Raw genomic sequence first — 16698 nt, 5'->3', positions numbered from 1 at the left:
TGTGGCAAGCAGGGGCCACTCTTCATCGCGGTGCGCGGACCTTTCACTGTCGCGTCCTTTCTTATTGCGGGGCACAGGCTCCAGACGCGCAGGCTCAGTAGTTGCGGCTCACGGGCCTAGTTGCTCCGCGGCATGTGGGATCCTCCCAGACCAGGGCTCGAACCCGTGTCCCCTGCATTGGCAGGCAGATTCTCAACCACTGCGCCACCAGGGAAGCCCCTGAATATTATTCGATTCAAAAGTTATAAGTATAAAATGACACATAGCCAGAAAAGGGTCCTCCTTCTTCATCCACTCCCACTCACCCCCATAAGAACTAATCTTCTTCCGGTTCTGAGGTAGCTTTCTTGCCTTTTGCAAAGATGAGCACACGCGTGTATCAGAGGCTAAGTGGACACAGATGCAGATTCTTCCTCTCCTTCCTTCTTACACAGCAGGTGACATAGAACATACCCTCATCTGTTCTTTTCTCTGCAACCTACATGACCCACTCTGGGACCACGTCTAACTCCGCTCCCCTCCACAGTGCGGTACATCCAGAGCACAAAGTCCTGGACATCATATAGGCTGTCACAGCATCCAGGCAGCCTAGGGAGTGGTCAGGGCATGGGGTCCAGGCTCCCCTACCTGCACCAAGCAGAGCTTTGACACCTCCTGGCTGCCTGGGCCTCCGTTCTTCATCTGTAAAGCTCGACCCAAGGAGGTGGAGGTCAGCGCAGGTGAGCCAGACAGAACATCGCAGGCAGCAGTTCCCCCCAGTAGCTGTGGGAAGCCCTGAGCCCAGTCAGAAGGTGAGGCTGGGGTCCTCACCCCAGGCTGCACAGAATCCTTTCAAGGTTGGCCTGGGTCCCACCTGAATGCTGGGGTGGGGTGCCCCTGGTGGGACCAAGGCTGTATTTTCCAAAGAAACAATGTCCCAAACTGTGGTTCTATTAGGACTTCAGGTCATAGGTTAAAGTTAAAAAGCCCCTGGCTTGGACTTCCCTGGTGGCGCAGTGGTTGAGAATCTGCCTGCCAATGCAGGGGACACGGGTTCGAGCCCTGGTCTGGGAAGATCCCACATGCCGTGGAGCAACTGGGCCCGTGAGCCACAACTACTGAGCCTGCACGTCTGGAGCCCGTGCTCCGCAACAAGAGAGGCCGCAATAGTGAGAGGCCCGCGCACCGCGATGAAGAGTGGACCCCGCTTGCCGCAACTAGAGAAAGCCCTCGCACAGAAACGAAGACCCAACACAGCCAAAAATAAATAAATAAATAAATAAAATTAAAAAAAAAAAAAAAAAAAGCCCCTGGCTGGGCTGACCTGGGAACCGAAGCGCCTCGAACCTGTCTCTTTGGGAAAGTTGTGGCTCATTCTCAGAGCAAGTGGCTTCTGAGGCTCTTCTGAGCTGGGCCCATGGAGGCACAGCCCTGCCCCACGCTGTGCTTACGGTCCAGCCGAATGCATTTAAAAATATGTAAAGATATAAATAATTGTGGTAAAATTGCAGTTTAAATTTAATCAGCTTAAAATCTATTTTTAAAAATAAATTTATTTATTTTTGGCTGTGTTGGGTCTTCATTGCTGTGTGCGGGCTTTCTTTAGTTGCTGTGAGCAGGGGCTACTCTTCGTTGTGGTGCGCGGGCTTCTCATTGCAGTGGCTTCTCTTGTTGTGGAGCGCGGGCTCTAGGCGCGCTGGCTTCAGTAGTTGTGCTCGCGGGCTCTAGAGCACAGGCTCAGTAGTTGTGGCGCACGGGCTTAGTTGCTCCGCGGCATGTGGGATCTTCCCGGACCAGGCTTGAACCTGTGTCCCCTGCATTGGCAGGCGGATTCTTAACCACTGTGCCAGCAGGGAAGTCCCTTAAAAATCTACTTTCCAGCATAGATCCTTCGGGAGTTTATCTGTATTATCAATAAGGCAGTGGCTTTCCACCGCCAAAGAAAAAAATGTAACTTCCTGGTAGCTGCCTGCTGTTCACTCTCACCACTCTCCACCTCACAGCCTCACTCAGCCCATTCCCCAAGCCTTTCCTCAGCTCCCTCACGTCATGAGGGCTATGCCCACATGTCACCTTCTGGGGAGGGCTTCCCTGACCGCATCCCACCTGCCACCCTCTGCCTGGTTTTCTCGTTTTCTCTCCCCTCCTGACATCACATTGTGGAGCCCCTTGGGCAGCTGTTTTCCATCATCTGCCCCCTCACCCCCAGCAGGCAAGCCTGGGCCAGGGCTCCGGTGAGTGACTGACTGTGAGATTGTCAGGGACCCTTCCCCCGTGCATGGAGCTGCCCTACATCTGGTCTCAGTCGGTGGCCTCCAGGCAGGGCAGACACCTGGACAGGTAAGAACCTCGGCTCATTCTCACACATGCAAGAGAGATCACACTATCGATTTCATGAAATGAGCTGCGTTTCTACGTTGCCACCCTACCCGCTGGCAGAATAATCAATGCCCTTGACTCAGGAGCTTTCTGGGCCCTCAGCGTTCTCCTCTGAGTAATGGATCCTGACTCCTAGGTGGAGGGTGGTGGTGCTTCTGCAAGATGGTACAAGGAAAGTGCTCAGCATAGTCCCCACAGCCCTCTAACCAGGTCTGTAAGCAAACACACTGGGGTCTGGAGAGGACGGGGAAGGCCACCTTCCTGCTCCTCCTCACCTCGTCGTCCTCCCTCCCAGGCAGCGGCTTGACAGCTGTTCCCAAGCTCTGCTTTGAATTAAAAAGTGGTGTGGCCCTTTAAGAGAAGCATCCGCCACCCCCGCTGCCCTGCTGCCCCCTTTGAAGTCCCTGGCGCTGAAAGGTTCCCAGTGGCAGATCTGAGGGTTTGTTTCTGCCTCCCCAGAGGCCACGTGCGGATCACAGGGTGGGAGGGAGGGAGGGCCGAAGGTCACAAGGCCGGCCAGGCCTCCCTGGCCTGCAGCCGCTATTGCAGCAGGCACTGAGGACCAGCAGGCTGCATGGATGGGGACCAGGCGGCTGGAGCTCATTAGCGCTCAGCAGAGCCAGCAGCTGGGAGAGCTAAGGAGGAGCTGTCTCCCGCCCTCCCCATGGGCCTGGGGCAGCCTGACTTCCCCAACGCCCTCTCACCTATACAGTGCGGAGCATGCGCTGGCACTTTGGAGACGCTCTGGTGACACCCCAAGAAGCCCCATCTCCACAGATGTGTAGGAAGCCCCTGCCATCCCCATGACCTTCCTCCCCTCAGCTTTGGAATAGGGCTGGTTCCAGGTGGACCCAGGTGGACCCTGACACTCCACAGTTAGCTGAGGTCAGCTGTGGGTTGGCATCCAGGAGGGTTCTTCAGCCAGGACTGTCCACAAGCCAGGTGTGGCTGTGTGAGGTGGGTGGGCTGGGGCAGGGGCTCTCAGAAGCTGGCTCTCAGGGGTCAAGCCTGGGGCCAGAAAACGCTACTTGTCCTCTGTTCACCAGGCACCGGAGGGTGGGGTTTGCAGCAGAGTGACAGGAGCATCTGGGACTCAGCTTCCTCCCGCTCTCACCCGTGATCAAAGGGGGCTCTGACTCCCACATGCTCCCAGTCCTAGGGTGAGGGGTGTGTGGGTCTCTTCTGCAGGTGACCCCAAGGCTGCTCAGGCCAGGCCTGCAAATGGCCACCGATTCCCAGGAGAGGGCTTCTTCTGGCATCATGCCTAGGAGCTGTCTATTAAAGCCTGTAACTGACCAGGTGGTCCCAGCCCCACCTTCCCCTGCCCCTGCACCAGATGGCTCCAATGGACTTTTCTCATCAAGGCCCCAGGATGTGCGGCAAGGGGGGTTCCTGCTGATGGATGGGGGGGCTCGGGGAAACCAAAAGGGTTCAAGCTCTGTAATTGCATGGCCTAAGCTTTAGGCCCCTCCCCCAGCTCAGAGCCAGCGGTGGGCTCTTGCCTGGCTATGGAGCGGGGTCTCCAGGGCAAGCCACTGGGGGGAGTGCAGTGGTCTGCCCCACTTCCCTGCCCTCTTGGGCCTCAGAGGCCAGCAGCTGGGATGCAGAGCCGCCCAGGTGGTTGTGTGAGGCGGGGTGGCTGAGGCCCGCAGGCAACAGCTGGGCCCCAGACGGCAGGCAGCAGCTGCAGCACAGAACAGCCTTGTGCTCTTGGAGCCCTGGGTTCAGGGCCCTCGGGGATCCCCAGGAGGGAGCTGGCTGTGTGATATGGGGCCGTCCCAAGTCCAGGCAAGGGCACTGGGTCTGGAGCTCCTGGACATCCTGAGGACCTGAAGGCCCAGTCCCAGGTGGGATCCCCTGCACCACTGACTGTTCCCACCATACCTTCCTCCCCAGGGCCTGCCTGCCAGCCTGGGCCCCAAGCCTGCCTCAACTCGGGCCCTAGCTCTTGTTTCCTGAAATGTGCCATCTCTGACGCACCTTTCCCAGGAATTGGGCACATATCCGTGTATGGACCACAAGTCTCACTGGCCCCCTCTGTGCTCCCTCCCTTATATCTTCCTCCCCAAGGGACCAGCCCCTGAACCCCCATCCTATACCTGGGGATGCCGCTCCGAAATAGGCAGAGGCCCCCCTCTGGGCTCTCATTTTCCCAGGCCTCCTTGCACCTGGGCATGCATGAGATCTAAGCTTGACCAGAAGCACCTGTAGCCCACCTGAATGGGAGCCAGGAAGCCAAGAGGCAGGAACGATACAGAACCCACCCTGGACATGGCAATGGGGGGGCTGGTAAGCAGAAGGGTGGGTCCCATGTCCAGCATATGTGGTGTCCATGGCCCATGGGACCACTGCAACAAGGCAGTTTGGGACGTTGTTCCTGCTTCTCCTCCTCAAGCTTGAGTGTTGGGCCTGCAGACATTCCAGGAGCCCCCTGTGCCCAGGACCTCAGTCTACCTTGGTCCCTGAAGGATGGCCAGCGTCCACCAGGGAGCAATAACTATCAAACAAGTCCTGCCTCATTTCATGCTCTCATGACCCTGGAAGGCAGGTACTATTCTCGTCTCCACCTTACACATAACAAGCCTGAGGTTCAGAGAGCCAGCTGCAGACCCAGCAGCAGCAGAGCCAGGCCCTGAATGCAGAGACAGGCTCTCAGCCCCACAGCTACATCCCTCAGTGTGTGGGCCCCATAGACATCTGTCTAATGAGTGAATGGGGGCATGCACATCCCATGTCCCAGCAGGATCTCCAGGGTGGGACCAGCCCACCACGTTCATTCACCTGCCCCGCATCCCTGCCAGTCACCTGGTGCCTCAGGCCCAGCCTGCTGACCATCATTGGTTAGACACATTGGTGTTTGGGGTTTTTTAGGTAAAATTCATAATATAAAACCACTTCAAGGTGTACAATTCCATGGCATTTAGTACATTCACAATGTTATGCAACCATCAACATGGTCAATTTTAGAACATTTTCGTCACCCCAAAAAGAAACCCTGTACCCATTAGCAGTCACTCCCTGTTCCTCCCTGTCCCCTGGCAACCAAAATCTGCTTTTCTATCTCTATAGATTTGCCTATTCTGCATATTTCATGTAAATGGAATCATAAGATATGTGGCCTTTTGTTTCTGGCTTATTTCACTTACCTTAATGTTTTTAAGGTTCGTCTGTGTCATAGCATGTGTCAGTACTTTGTTCCTTTTTATGGCTGAATAATAGTCCATTGTACGAATGGACCACATTTTATTTACCCATTTTATTCATTATGGACGTTTGGGTTGTTTCCCCCTTTTGGCTATAGTGAGTACTGCTGCTGTGAACATTGATGGTCAAGTTTTTGTTTGAACACCTGCTTTCATCTCTTTTGGGATTATACCTAGGAGTGGAATTGCTGAGTCATGTGATAATTATACACGTAATTTATTGAGCAGCCACCAAACTGTTTCCATAGTGGCTGTACCATTTTATGTTCCCACCAGCAATGCACAGGCTCCAGTTTCTCCACATCCTCACCAATGCTTGCTGTTTTCCATTTGTTTTTGTTTTTGTTTTTGGCCACACCACATGGCTTGCAGGATCTTAGTTCCCTGACCAGGGATTGAACCCGGGCCCTCGGCAGTGAAAGCGCCGAGTCCTAACCACTGGACCGCCAGGGAATTCCCTGTTTTCCATGTTTTTGATCACAGCCATCCTAGTGGATGTGAGGTGTTATCTGAACTGCTGCTGTGTCAAGGCCACAGTGGCCTCTGGGTTGAGTGCAGGCAGCCTGGAAGCAGAGACCTGGAGCTGAGCTGAGTGTCTCCCAAAACCTACTGTCCTAGGAACCCCCTCCCAGATTTTGGGAGCTGAAAACTCTGAGTTGGGGGAGTCTGAGATGCAGAAGGTAAAGCTGGCCCTTGAGGGGAGGGAGCCCAAGGACAGAGCCAGTCTGTCTGAGTCGAGAGGAGGATGCAGTATGAACAGCCAAGGAAGGCTCTCTCAGGGGCTGTCACCACCAAGAGTCTGAGTTGGGGGTCTAAGGCTTAAAGGAGAGGGTGTGGGGAAGGCAGAGACACAGAAGGACAGGGAAGTTCTGGGGAAGACTCTTCACTTCTGCTAGTAGTGTTGAATAAATCAAACGAATTCATTTCGGTCAAAGTGCAGGCTAAATCTCATTACAGCAATACTAGCGAGTCCAGCATGCATGCTCCCACCTCGCGCCGGAATTTCATTGGCAATTGTAACTGCCATTCCCACAGCACCGAGCACTTTCATGCATGGGCTCCCGTAATCCCACAACAGCCCTCTGATGGCGGTACGGTCATTGCCCCGCTTTAAAGAAGAGGAAACAGAGGCACACAGAGAGGTCACGGGCCTTGCCCAGGATCTCCTGCCAGGAAATGGCTCAGAGCCAGGTCCGTGTGAAGTACAACCCTACGCGGTCTTGCCATCCGGCTGGAAGCAGCATTTCCTTGCCTGGGACTTGGAATAACAGGCTCCTAGACGTAGAGGGTTCCTGGGGCATGTTCTCCCCCATGCCTAGGAACACCTTCATGTGGGGGACCTGTGTTTGAAATGCCTGCCTCTGGCCAGTCCCACGCAGGGCCTATATACTGACCTGAAGACAGGAGGGTGGCAAGTGTGGATTTCCAAATGAACAGAGCTCACTCTCAGCTCTTCTGCTAGCATGTCTGAGTCTCAGTTCCCCTCATCAGGAAAATGGGTGCCCAGCTGCACCACAGGTGCGTGTGGGGAGGACCTCTTTTTGTCACAGCCTGCCCTCTCCTTCACTGAGTGACCCCAGCCAAGGCCGACCTCTGGGGCACCTCAGCCTGATGTTAGGCTTCGAGGTTTAAGTTACGCTTAAACTTCACACAGCAGCTCTCAAGGACCCTGTCTGGTCTCCCACTTTGTCTTCTGAGAGCCTGGCCCGGGCAGCCTGCTGTGTGTGTGCACGGGGTGGGTGTTGTAACTTTTTAACCCTCAGCTTATTACTCAGCCCAGGGACTGGTGAGGAGGACAGCTCAGGAGGCAAAGGCAGGGGCAGGGTCTCCGGTGCTGCCAGAGGCTCTGGCAACCTCTATTCTCCTGCCCCAGAGGGGCTGCAGGTGCCTGCCAGGGGACACAGCTTCCCCACTGCCCCGAATTAGGAGGGAGCTCAGGAAGCTCTGCCCCAGCTCTAGACCCAAAAGGCAAGGTCTGTTTCCTGTCTTTACAATGGCATAATGACATCCACGGAGCTGTGGCTGGGAGGGGAATGAGAGGTCTACCAAAGCTGTCTATGGCACTTTGTGTGTGTGTGTGGAGGGCAAATAAATGCCCTTTTCTTTCTTTTGTCTGCCCACCTAGCCGGAAGGAAGCCTCCTAAGTAAACAGCTGACCCCTCACCCCATTTTGATTTCTGAGGAGGAATCTCCTTCTGTCCCCAGTGAGATGCGCTGGGAAGGTGAGGCGATGGGGCAGATGCACTACGTTGCTTGGAGGTCACTGAACAGAAACCAAGCCGGCAGTTCTTCCATCCTCGACCACCCCAGGGGCGGCTGGGACTGAGGGAGAGGTTCTTGGGGGTCCTTGGCATGGGGCGCAAAGCGAGGGCGCACGCGGGGAGGATCCAGGACCCCGCCCCGAGGCCCACCGACCTCGCTAAGTGGCAGCGCCCCCTCTGCCCCCACTGCCCTCCGAGGGCCGCCCAGAATCTGTCCACCCAGGCGCGGGACAGGGCGACTCCCCCGTGGCGCCGTGCCGCGGCGCCCAGTCCCTCCCGCAGGTCGCCGAGGGCGCCGGGGCCTCGCACCACACCTGTCCGCTCCTCCGGGAGGCCCCGGCGCCTCTGCTGCCGGCCCCTCGGCGCGGAGCCCTGTGTCCGCCGTCGCTTTGATCCCGGGGGCCCCGCTGGATAAAAGTCCCGGGAGGCTCCGCGCCAGCGCCAGAGGGGAGGCAGCCGAGCCGGGCGTACCAGCAGGCTGGCGCTGGGCGAGCGACGCCGAGGAGCCGGGGCCGCGGGGCCGCCCTCGCCGGCCGCGGTGAGCGCGGGGCTCCGGGCCGGTTCGGGGTGGGGGTTGCGGAGAGGGGTCCTGGTCGCCCGTGGGTTGCTGTGGGCCTGGGCGGCGGGGGCGAGGGGACCCCGGCGGCTCAGGTGAGCGCTCCCCCTGTGCCCCCAGCCCGTCGGGCCGACCCGCCGCGTGGCGGACGGAGCTCCCCCCGCGCGGAAAAGCCCCGTTCCTTCCCCACCGGCCCCCGCCCCCGCCGCCCCTTCCAGTCGCCCGGGAGCGGGGGCGGCGGCGCCGGGCTGGCCGCGATGAATGAGCCGCCGGGGCCGCCGGACCGCGCTGCCCCCCACGGAGCCGGGCCGGGAGCGCCTCCGGCGGCCGCGGCGGGATAGTCCAGGCCCCTCCGTCAGGCTTGCGGTTTGGGAAGAAAAGGCGATGCCTCCGCCAAGAAAAGAGCGAGCGCGGCCCCCTCCCCCTCCGCCGAGCGCGGGCGGCGGCGGCGGCGGCACATCTAACGCGCGGGCACCCGGGCCGCCGCGGCCCCCGCAAACTACGCCCAGGCTCGGCCCCCGCCGCTCATTGGCGCGGGCCGGAGCCAGCGCACCCAGACCCTGCGCTGCCCTCGGCCGGCCGCGCGCGGAGCCCCAGCTGCCCAGGCCGACGGCGCTCGGCCCGAGAGCCTCGACGCCGAGCCGCCCTCGCCTCCTCTGCCGGGCCCAACGCGGGGACCGGGGCGAACGAGCAGGCGCGGCTGGCGCCCCGCGGCCCGGGCGCCCCCGGCCCGGCGCCCTCGCCGCCGCGCCGCCTCAAGGCCGCCCGCTCTCCGCAGGTGGCCGCGGGCCCGAGCAGCGCGGCCATGGGCCGAGGGGTGCGCGTGCTGCTGCTGCTGGGCCTGCTGCACTGGGCCGGGGGCGGCGAGGGCAGGAAGACCTGGCGGCGCCGCGGCCAGCAGCCAGCCCCGCCGCCGCCCCCGCCCCCGCCGCGGGCCGAGGCGGCGACGGCGGCCGGGCAGCCGGTGGAGAGCTTCCCGCTGGACTTCACGGCCGTGGAAGGCAACATGGACAGCTTCATGGCGCAGGTCAAGAGCCTGGCGCAGTCCCTGTACCCCTGCTCGGCGCAGCAGCTCAACGAGGACCTGCGCCTGCACCTCCTGCTCAACACGTCGGTGACTTGCAACGACGGCAGCTCGGCCGGGTAAGGCCCGCACCCGCCCGCCGCGACCGGCGCGCCCCCGCCGCTGGCCTCGGGGCCGCGGGCCGCCTCGTCGCCGGCGGGTTCGCACCACCCGCCTCCCTGTCCCCGCTCAGACGCACGGAGTCTCTGCACTGGACCCTCCCTACTGGCCGCAGCTGTGCTCGCCCACAGGGGAAAGGGCTCCCGTCGGGTCTCGGAGGCGCTGGTCCCGGGGAGGGCCCTGCTCGGAGGCTCGCCGCGAGGGGGGTGGGGCAGCGCTGGCAGCGCTGGTCGCGGGCCAGCCCGGGCACTGACCCCTCGGCCACCGTGCCCAGCCCCTGTGCTCGCGTCCTTCGTTCCCTGGGCGGGGAGATGGCAGTCCGCGAGTGGCCCTGGCTCCAGCAGGAGGAGGCGACACAGGGGGGCGGGGAGAGTCCTGCCGTACCCCCACCCCCACCCCAGCTCGACTCGCCCCGTCTGCTCCTTGCTGCTGCCGGGACTGCCAGGGAGCCCAGCCAGCCAGAGGGACAGGCAGGGGGCGCAGGTGGGACAGAAGGACCTGGGGTGCAGCATTCACCCCTCTCCAGACGGAAGCAGATAAAAAAGGATGCGAGACTGAGGGTTGGGGAGGAGTTGGGGGCGCCCATGCCCTCAGCGACTCCACAGCCCGAGGAACTGGACATTAGGTCGGGCCTCGGAAGGGAGGCTGCGACCCTGCCTCGGTGGCGCCCTCGCCCCTCCACGCGCGCCTGTCCTACCCCAGTGCCCCTGCCCCACGCACACTCCTCCAGCGAGAGCGCTTTTCACTCTCCAAGCGCCACTGCGCGTCCCAGGAGGATCCCGAGCCCCAGCGAAGACCCCCCCCACCCCCGCCCGGCCGCCGGCGCCGAGGTTACAGCGGGTCCCTCGCGGGGCGGGCCGTGGGGATTTTCCACGGACCACACAACCCCTCGCCGCCCTTCCCCGCCCCGCGAGCGCCACCTCCCGGGACTGGCTGGCCGGGCCGGGCGCGCTCTGCGGGGGCCTGGCCGCTGGCGCCCCCGTGCGGTCCGCGCGCGCCCGGCGACAGGTGGAATGACCCTTTCCTCCCTGGAGCTGGGCCCTGCAGCCCCAGCTGACCGCCCGCTCCGCCCACTTCCCTTGCAGCTACTACCTGAAGGAATCCAAGGGCAGCCGGCGATGGCTACTGTTTCTGGAAGGTGCGTCCTAGGTGCGGAGGTGGCGGGGTGGGCGGGGGTCCACTCGGCACTGGACCCTGAGGTGGTGGCTGTGCCCGCAGGAGGCTGGTACTGCTTCAACCGGGAGAACTGCGACTCCCGATATGACACCATGCGGCGCCTCATGAGCTCCAAGGACTGGCCGCTCACTCGAACAGGTCAGCGTGCTAGGGACTGACCAGGAGCCCCCACGGGGCAGGGGGTGGGGGGGGTGGCGCAGGAAGGGGCTCACAATTGGAAGTCCTGGAAGAAGCTCCTCCTCCTTCACTCCTTAGAGGCCCAGAGAGGCCCCACCCCATCCATCCCCCCCCCCCAAAGTTAGGAATCATTCATTCTCAGCTTTCGTTCTTCTTCCACAGGTTAACTTCCCAGGGCTCACCCTGGCTGTGCAGTACACAGCTGGTCCCTAGATCAAAGTATCTGGTGGAAGGGGGGAGGTTGAGAGCCATGTCCAGATGTCACAGCCTGGCTGGTCATCCTGGCCATGGGGACTCCGTGGAGTAACTAAACCCATCCATTCATTCCCCACTTCCCCAGCCACCTTGGTTCAGGTGGGTGTCACCACCCACCTCCTTGCTGTGGCCGAGTAGGATGCCCCCACAGCCCCACACCTTCCTGTAGTCCTCACCCCTGCATGCTCCCCTCCCACCAGAAAGACCCACTGCCTCTGTCCTCCCCTGCCACAGGCACGGGGATCCTGTCCTCCCAGCCAGAGGAGAACCCCCACTGGTGGAACGCCAACATGGTGTAAGAGGGAGCCGGAAGGTCTTTCCTTGGGGGTCCTGTCCTTGGGGGTCCTTCCTGGAGGATCCTTCCTAAGAGGTTCTTAGGGGGGAGTCCATCCTTGGGGATCCCATCCTTGAGGGGGTCTGGTCCTGGGAGAGGTCTTCCTAGGGGGTTCCTGTCCTCAGGAGTCCTTCCTGAGGAGGGTGGTCCTTCCTGGGGTCCTCGGGCAACAGAGAAGCATGGCGAGCTCACACCATCCCTGTGTCACAGCTTCATCCCCTACTGCTCCAGCGATGTCTGGAGTGGGGCTTCATCCAAGTCTGAGAAGAGTGAGTCCCCTGCCTTCCCCCAACTCCCCCCCACCCCCGACAGAGGCAGGGCAGGGAGGACAGAGCTTCTGGAGAAATACAGACTTCCAGCCTTGTAACTCTCTCTAACCCTTTGATAGTGTGTCCCAGGGTGCCTGCCCCCAGCACCCATTGCCTGGCTTGTCCATGGCTGGCCTGGCCCCGGGGGGTCCTCACTCCTGGGTGTTCCCTGCGGGAGGGCCCCCAGCACAGCCTTGTGCACCTAACCCACCTCCCTCTAGTCTACCCAGCCCCTGTTCCCATCCCTTCTAAGACCCTCCAGACCCCCAGCTATACCCCTCCTTCTGCCAACCTGGGGGTGGGAGGCCTTGCTCTGTGTCCAGGCCCCCACTTGAAGCCACCCTCCTTCTCTGTGCAGACGAGTACGCCTTCATGGGCGCCCTCATCATCCAGGAGGTTGTGCGAGAGCTCCTGGGCAAAGGGTTGAGCGGGGCCAAGGTGCTGCTGCTGGCAGGGAGCAGGTGGGCTGGGCAGGGGCTGGGGTGGGAGTGTGGATCGAAGGGAGAAGATGGGGCTGAGCCAGGGCAGGTGCATGACCGGGAAGCTCAGCATCACGGGGCATCTCAGAGGTTCGGCTCCCAGGTGCCATGTAGCTGGAAGCTGTCCAGAGGATGCTTCTGGGTCCATGGTTGTTGGGTGTGAGGGAAGCCTTGGACTGCAGTGACCTAGGCAGTTGGTTAGGGGTTAGCTGTGAACCTATGTACCACCAGGGCTGGGGTCCCTGTAGGCAGGATCACACCTGCTGGTCACTGTATCCCAGCAGGCATGTAGGGGACCCAGGGGACATCCAGGGAATGGACGGAGGGGCCTGGGCCACCTAGTTCATCTTAATTTTCAGATAAGGAAACTGAGTCAGAGAGTGAGAGAGAGGAAGGGAAGGAGGGGTGGGAGGAAGTGGGATGACCTGACACTTAGCGCTGGGTCAGTGCCAGGAGCTCTGCCAGCCCTTCTCTGTCTCCAAGACCTCGAAGGGCCCAGGGGACTTACACATGAACACAGAACGTGTTGGCAGCCCAGAATGCTCTCAGATCCCTGCCTGCTCGGGGATGGGCTTGGGGATGGGCCTGGGGCTGGGCGGGCCCTGGTGGGTGAGCGTCCTCCTCATCTGCCTGGCCTGACATCCCGCCTTCCCTGCAGCGCGGGGGGCACAGGAGTGCTGCTGAACGTGGACCGCGTGGCCGAGCAGCTGGAGGAGCTGGGCTATCCAGCCATCCAGGTGCGGGGCCTGGCTGACTCTGGCTGGTTCCTGGACAACAAGCAGTACCGCCGCACAGACTGCATTGACACCATCACCTGCGCGCCCACGGAGGCCATCCGCCGGGGCATCAGGTGCCCTGGGAGGGAGGGCCCATCCTGTGCAGAGGGCCTGGGGTGTGGTGGCATCTGTGGGTGGAGAAGCTCATGGGGGGCCAGGGGCAGCCTAACCTGCAGCATGTGGCCTAGGTACTGGAATGGGGTGGTCCCGGAGCGCTGTAGGCGCCAGTTCAAGGAGGGCGAGGAGTGGAACTGCTTCTTTGGCTACAAAGTCTACCCAACCCTGCGCTGTGAGTGGGCATATGGGGTGGCGGGGGGTGTTTAGACTATCTGCGCCTACTGGAAACCCAGCCTGGAGTCCAGCCCTCAGAGGCTAGGCCCAGAGACCACTGTCCCACCTAGGATGGGTGACAAAGTCATCTGGGCTTGGCTGGGACTTTCCTGGTCTTAGCACTAGAAGTCCACTTGGTTCGAGGCAAACCAGGATGGTTAGTCATGCTTTCCACATCCACGATGAGGAACGTGCTTTGGAGCTGGATCCCAGTGCTGCCCCTGTGTGGGGCCTTGGCTGTCCCCCCCAGCCCCACACTTGAAGGGACATCATCACCATGTTTTGGTCAAAGTGGAGTCCCTGGGAGCCAGGCCAAGGTGCGGGGAGGGAACAAGGCATCTCTTCAAGGAAGGGTGCTGGGGATGCTGGCGGCCGGCACCCTGCACAGAGAGCCCGGTTGGCCTGTGAGCCTGCTATGGAGCTGACTGCGGCCTCGGGCCCCCGAGCCTGGGGTGGGGGGCAGAGCACTGAGGCGAGGCCCATCTGAGCCATCCCCCCAGGCCCGGTGTTCGTGGTACAGTGGCTGTTTGACGAGGCCCAGCTGACTGTGGACAATGTGCACCTCACGGGGCAGCCGGTGCAGGAGGGCCAGTGGCTGTACATCCAAAACCTGGGCCGTGAGCTGCGGAACACACTCAAGGACGTGCCGTGAGTGTGTTGGGGACCCCACTCAGCCCCCACCCCAAATATACAGTAAACCACTTGACTTAAAAAGAGAGGCCTCAAAGATGGAAAACAGGAAGCAGCCAAGGGGTCCTTGAGTACATGATAAACTGTGGTCCATGTAGACAAGGGGATTTTACCCAGCGCTAGAAAGAAGTGAGCGATCAAGCTGCAAAAAGACAGGAGGAACCTTAAAGGCGTGTTACCAAGTGAAAGAAGCCAATCTAAAAAGGCTACATGCTGTGTGATTCCAACTCTATGTCATCCTGGAAAAGGCAAAACTACGGACACAGTAAAAAGATCAGTGGTTGCCGGGGGTTGGGGGAGAGAGGTATGAATAGGTGGGGAACAGGATTTTTAGGCCTGAGGAACTACTCTGTATGGTACCACAATGGTGGGTACATGGCATTATACATTTGTCCAAACTCAGAACGTACAACACCAAGAGTGAACCCTGATGTAAGAGTGAACCCTGATGTAAGAGTGAACCCTGATGTAAGAGTGAACCCTGATGTGAACCCTGATGTACAGACTCTGGGTGGTAATGATGTGTCAGTGTAGGTTCATTGATTGTAACAAATGTACCAGCTGGTGGGGGTTGTTGATGATGGGGGAGGCTGTGCGTGTGTAAGAGCAGGGGATAAATGGGAGCTCTCTATGCCTTCCATTCAATTTTGATGTGAACCTAAAACTTCGATTAAAAGCTAAAGTATATTAAGAAAAAAAAGAAAGAAAAACAAAATATTCACCTGTCCAGGAGAGCCCCCACTCCGAGCAGGATTTGGAGGGTGAAAGGGACCGGGGTTAGTAGGCAGCATGTGTGCTGGGGGGGACAAGGCCTGGGGGAGCTGCTGGCTGGCACAGCGGCAGGAGGGAAGTAGGAGCCAGGCAGGGGACAGCCTCCCAGGAGAGGGGGCTGAAGCTGCTGTGACCTGTGGGCTTTGGGGGTGGGGAAGGGCTGAGGTGGGACATGGGTGCTCACAGGTTGTCTTCTCCCCAACAGGGCCAGCTTTGCCCCTGCCTGCCTCTCCCACGAGATCATCATCCGAAGGTCAGTGTCGCCAAGCCCCAGGACAGCTCGTATCCATGGCTCTCACTCCAAGCATCTGCAGTGCCCCCATCCCCAGCAGGCCTGCCCACCGGCCTCCCCGGCTCTGGCTTCTTTCGGGGGCTTTCAAAATCACTTAGACAACCCACTGTGTGGCAAGAATTCAGTGGGAGCAATGCCGTCCTCTGCTTTGGCCACACCTGAGTGACCCCCACCTGGGTTTCTGTCTGCAGCCACTGGACAGACGTCCAGGTAAAGGGGACCTCACTGCCCCGGGCACTGCACTGCTGGGACAGAAGCCTCCACGACAGCCACAAGGCCAGCAAAGCGCCCCTGAAGGGCTGCCCCATCCACCTGGTGGACAGCTGCCCCTGGCCCCACTGCAACCCCTCTTGCCCCACCATCCGGGACCAGTTCACGGGGCAGGAGATGAACGTGGCCCAGTTCCTGATGCACATGGGCTTCGACGTGCAGACAGTGGCACAGCAGCAGGGCCTGGAGCCCAGTAAACTGCTGGGGATGCTGAGCAGCGGGAGCTAGGGCCCCGCCCAGGCCACCTCCCCTCCAGGCCCTCCTGCCCTCCTAGGGCAGCAGGGCCCCGGCCATCCCCATCCTGGGTCTGGATGCCCTCCCCTGGCAGCCTTCACTGCCTCTTTCCCACTGCCTCTGGGAGGCCCAGCCTGAGATGGACCCACCGTCAGCCCAGCTGTGGCCCTGGGTCCCCTCCCATCCCTCCCTCCTGACCCCCGCCTCCAGCCCACAGTGGGGAGTCAGAAGCACTGGATTCCTCAGCCCCCAGCCCAGAAAGGGCCCCCCCCAGCCCAGCCCCCAGCCTCTCCTGCCCGTTTGTATTATTTTATAAAGTGACTTTTTTTATTACTTTAATTTTTTAAAAAAGAAAAATAAGCAAGAAATATATAGTGAATGATATTGTTTTGTAACATATTTTTTTTAAATAATGAAGAAAAAAGATAACAAAAGAGCCTCACCCTGTAGATGTGTTTATTTGAGGGAGCACTTTGCCCACTTCACACCCCTCCCCCAACCCCGACTCCCCCAAACCCAGGGCGGCAGAGAGACTGGGGGCGACCATGGGGCCTCTTGCCCTTCAACCCCTGCTCCTTCTGTTCATCGTTTCAGCAAACAGCAGTAATGGGCTTGTTTCAGGCGAGCCCCCAGCAAGGTTTTAAGCTCCCTTTCCTCTTTATTTTGTTCTTGGGGTGACATTCACGCCGCAACCCCGCCATTTCTCAGTGCATGATTCAGCATTTGTACATCCACAATGTTTGTCTCCACCAGCAACCTCCACTTTGAAAACTTTATCACAAAACACTCCCTACCCAGCTAACACTTTCTTAGAAGTTTGTATTGTATTTATTTTCACTACGTCACACATGCACATGGTCCAGAATTTGAAAGAAGCAAAGCTTTGGAGGGTGAAAATTCTCCCTCTGGCCAGCCCTTGGCTCTGCATCTGTGGCTAGTCCCAGAGGACCTGGCTTCCCATAAACACGTACATACACACACACACACACACACACACTTTTCCTTCCACATGTGACTGCATGCCATACACTTGTCGCCTGGTTTC

General features: G+C 59.9%; 1 protein-coding gene across 1 annotated transcript; it reads left to right on the top strand.

Moving 5' to 3' along the window:
- The first annotated feature begins 9064 nt into the window (after positions 1-9064).
- NOTUM (notum, palmitoleoyl-protein carboxylesterase) lies at positions 9065-16089 on the top strand. The gene is made up of 11 exons (XM_082374227.1): positions 9065-9521; positions 10647-10699; positions 10780-10875; positions 11404-11464; positions 11714-11772; positions 12170-12272; positions 12949-13140; positions 13255-13355; positions 13897-14044; positions 15063-15110; positions 15341-16089. The coding sequence occupies exons 1-11, from the start codon at positions 9184-9186 to the stop codon at positions 15645-15647; spliced, it is 1506 nt and encodes a 501-aa protein (XP_082230353.1). The 5' UTR covers positions 9065-9183; the 3' UTR covers positions 15648-16089.
- Positions 16090-16698: the final 609 nt, after the last annotated feature.

Source organism: Balaenoptera borealis (genome assembly GCF_965194805.1).
Source record: "Balaenoptera borealis genome assembly, chromosome: 20".
Lineage (NCBI taxonomy): Eukaryota > Metazoa > Chordata > Mammalia > Artiodactyla > Balaenopteridae > Balaenoptera > Balaenoptera borealis.
This window is presented reverse-complemented; position numbering and strand designations above follow the sequence as displayed.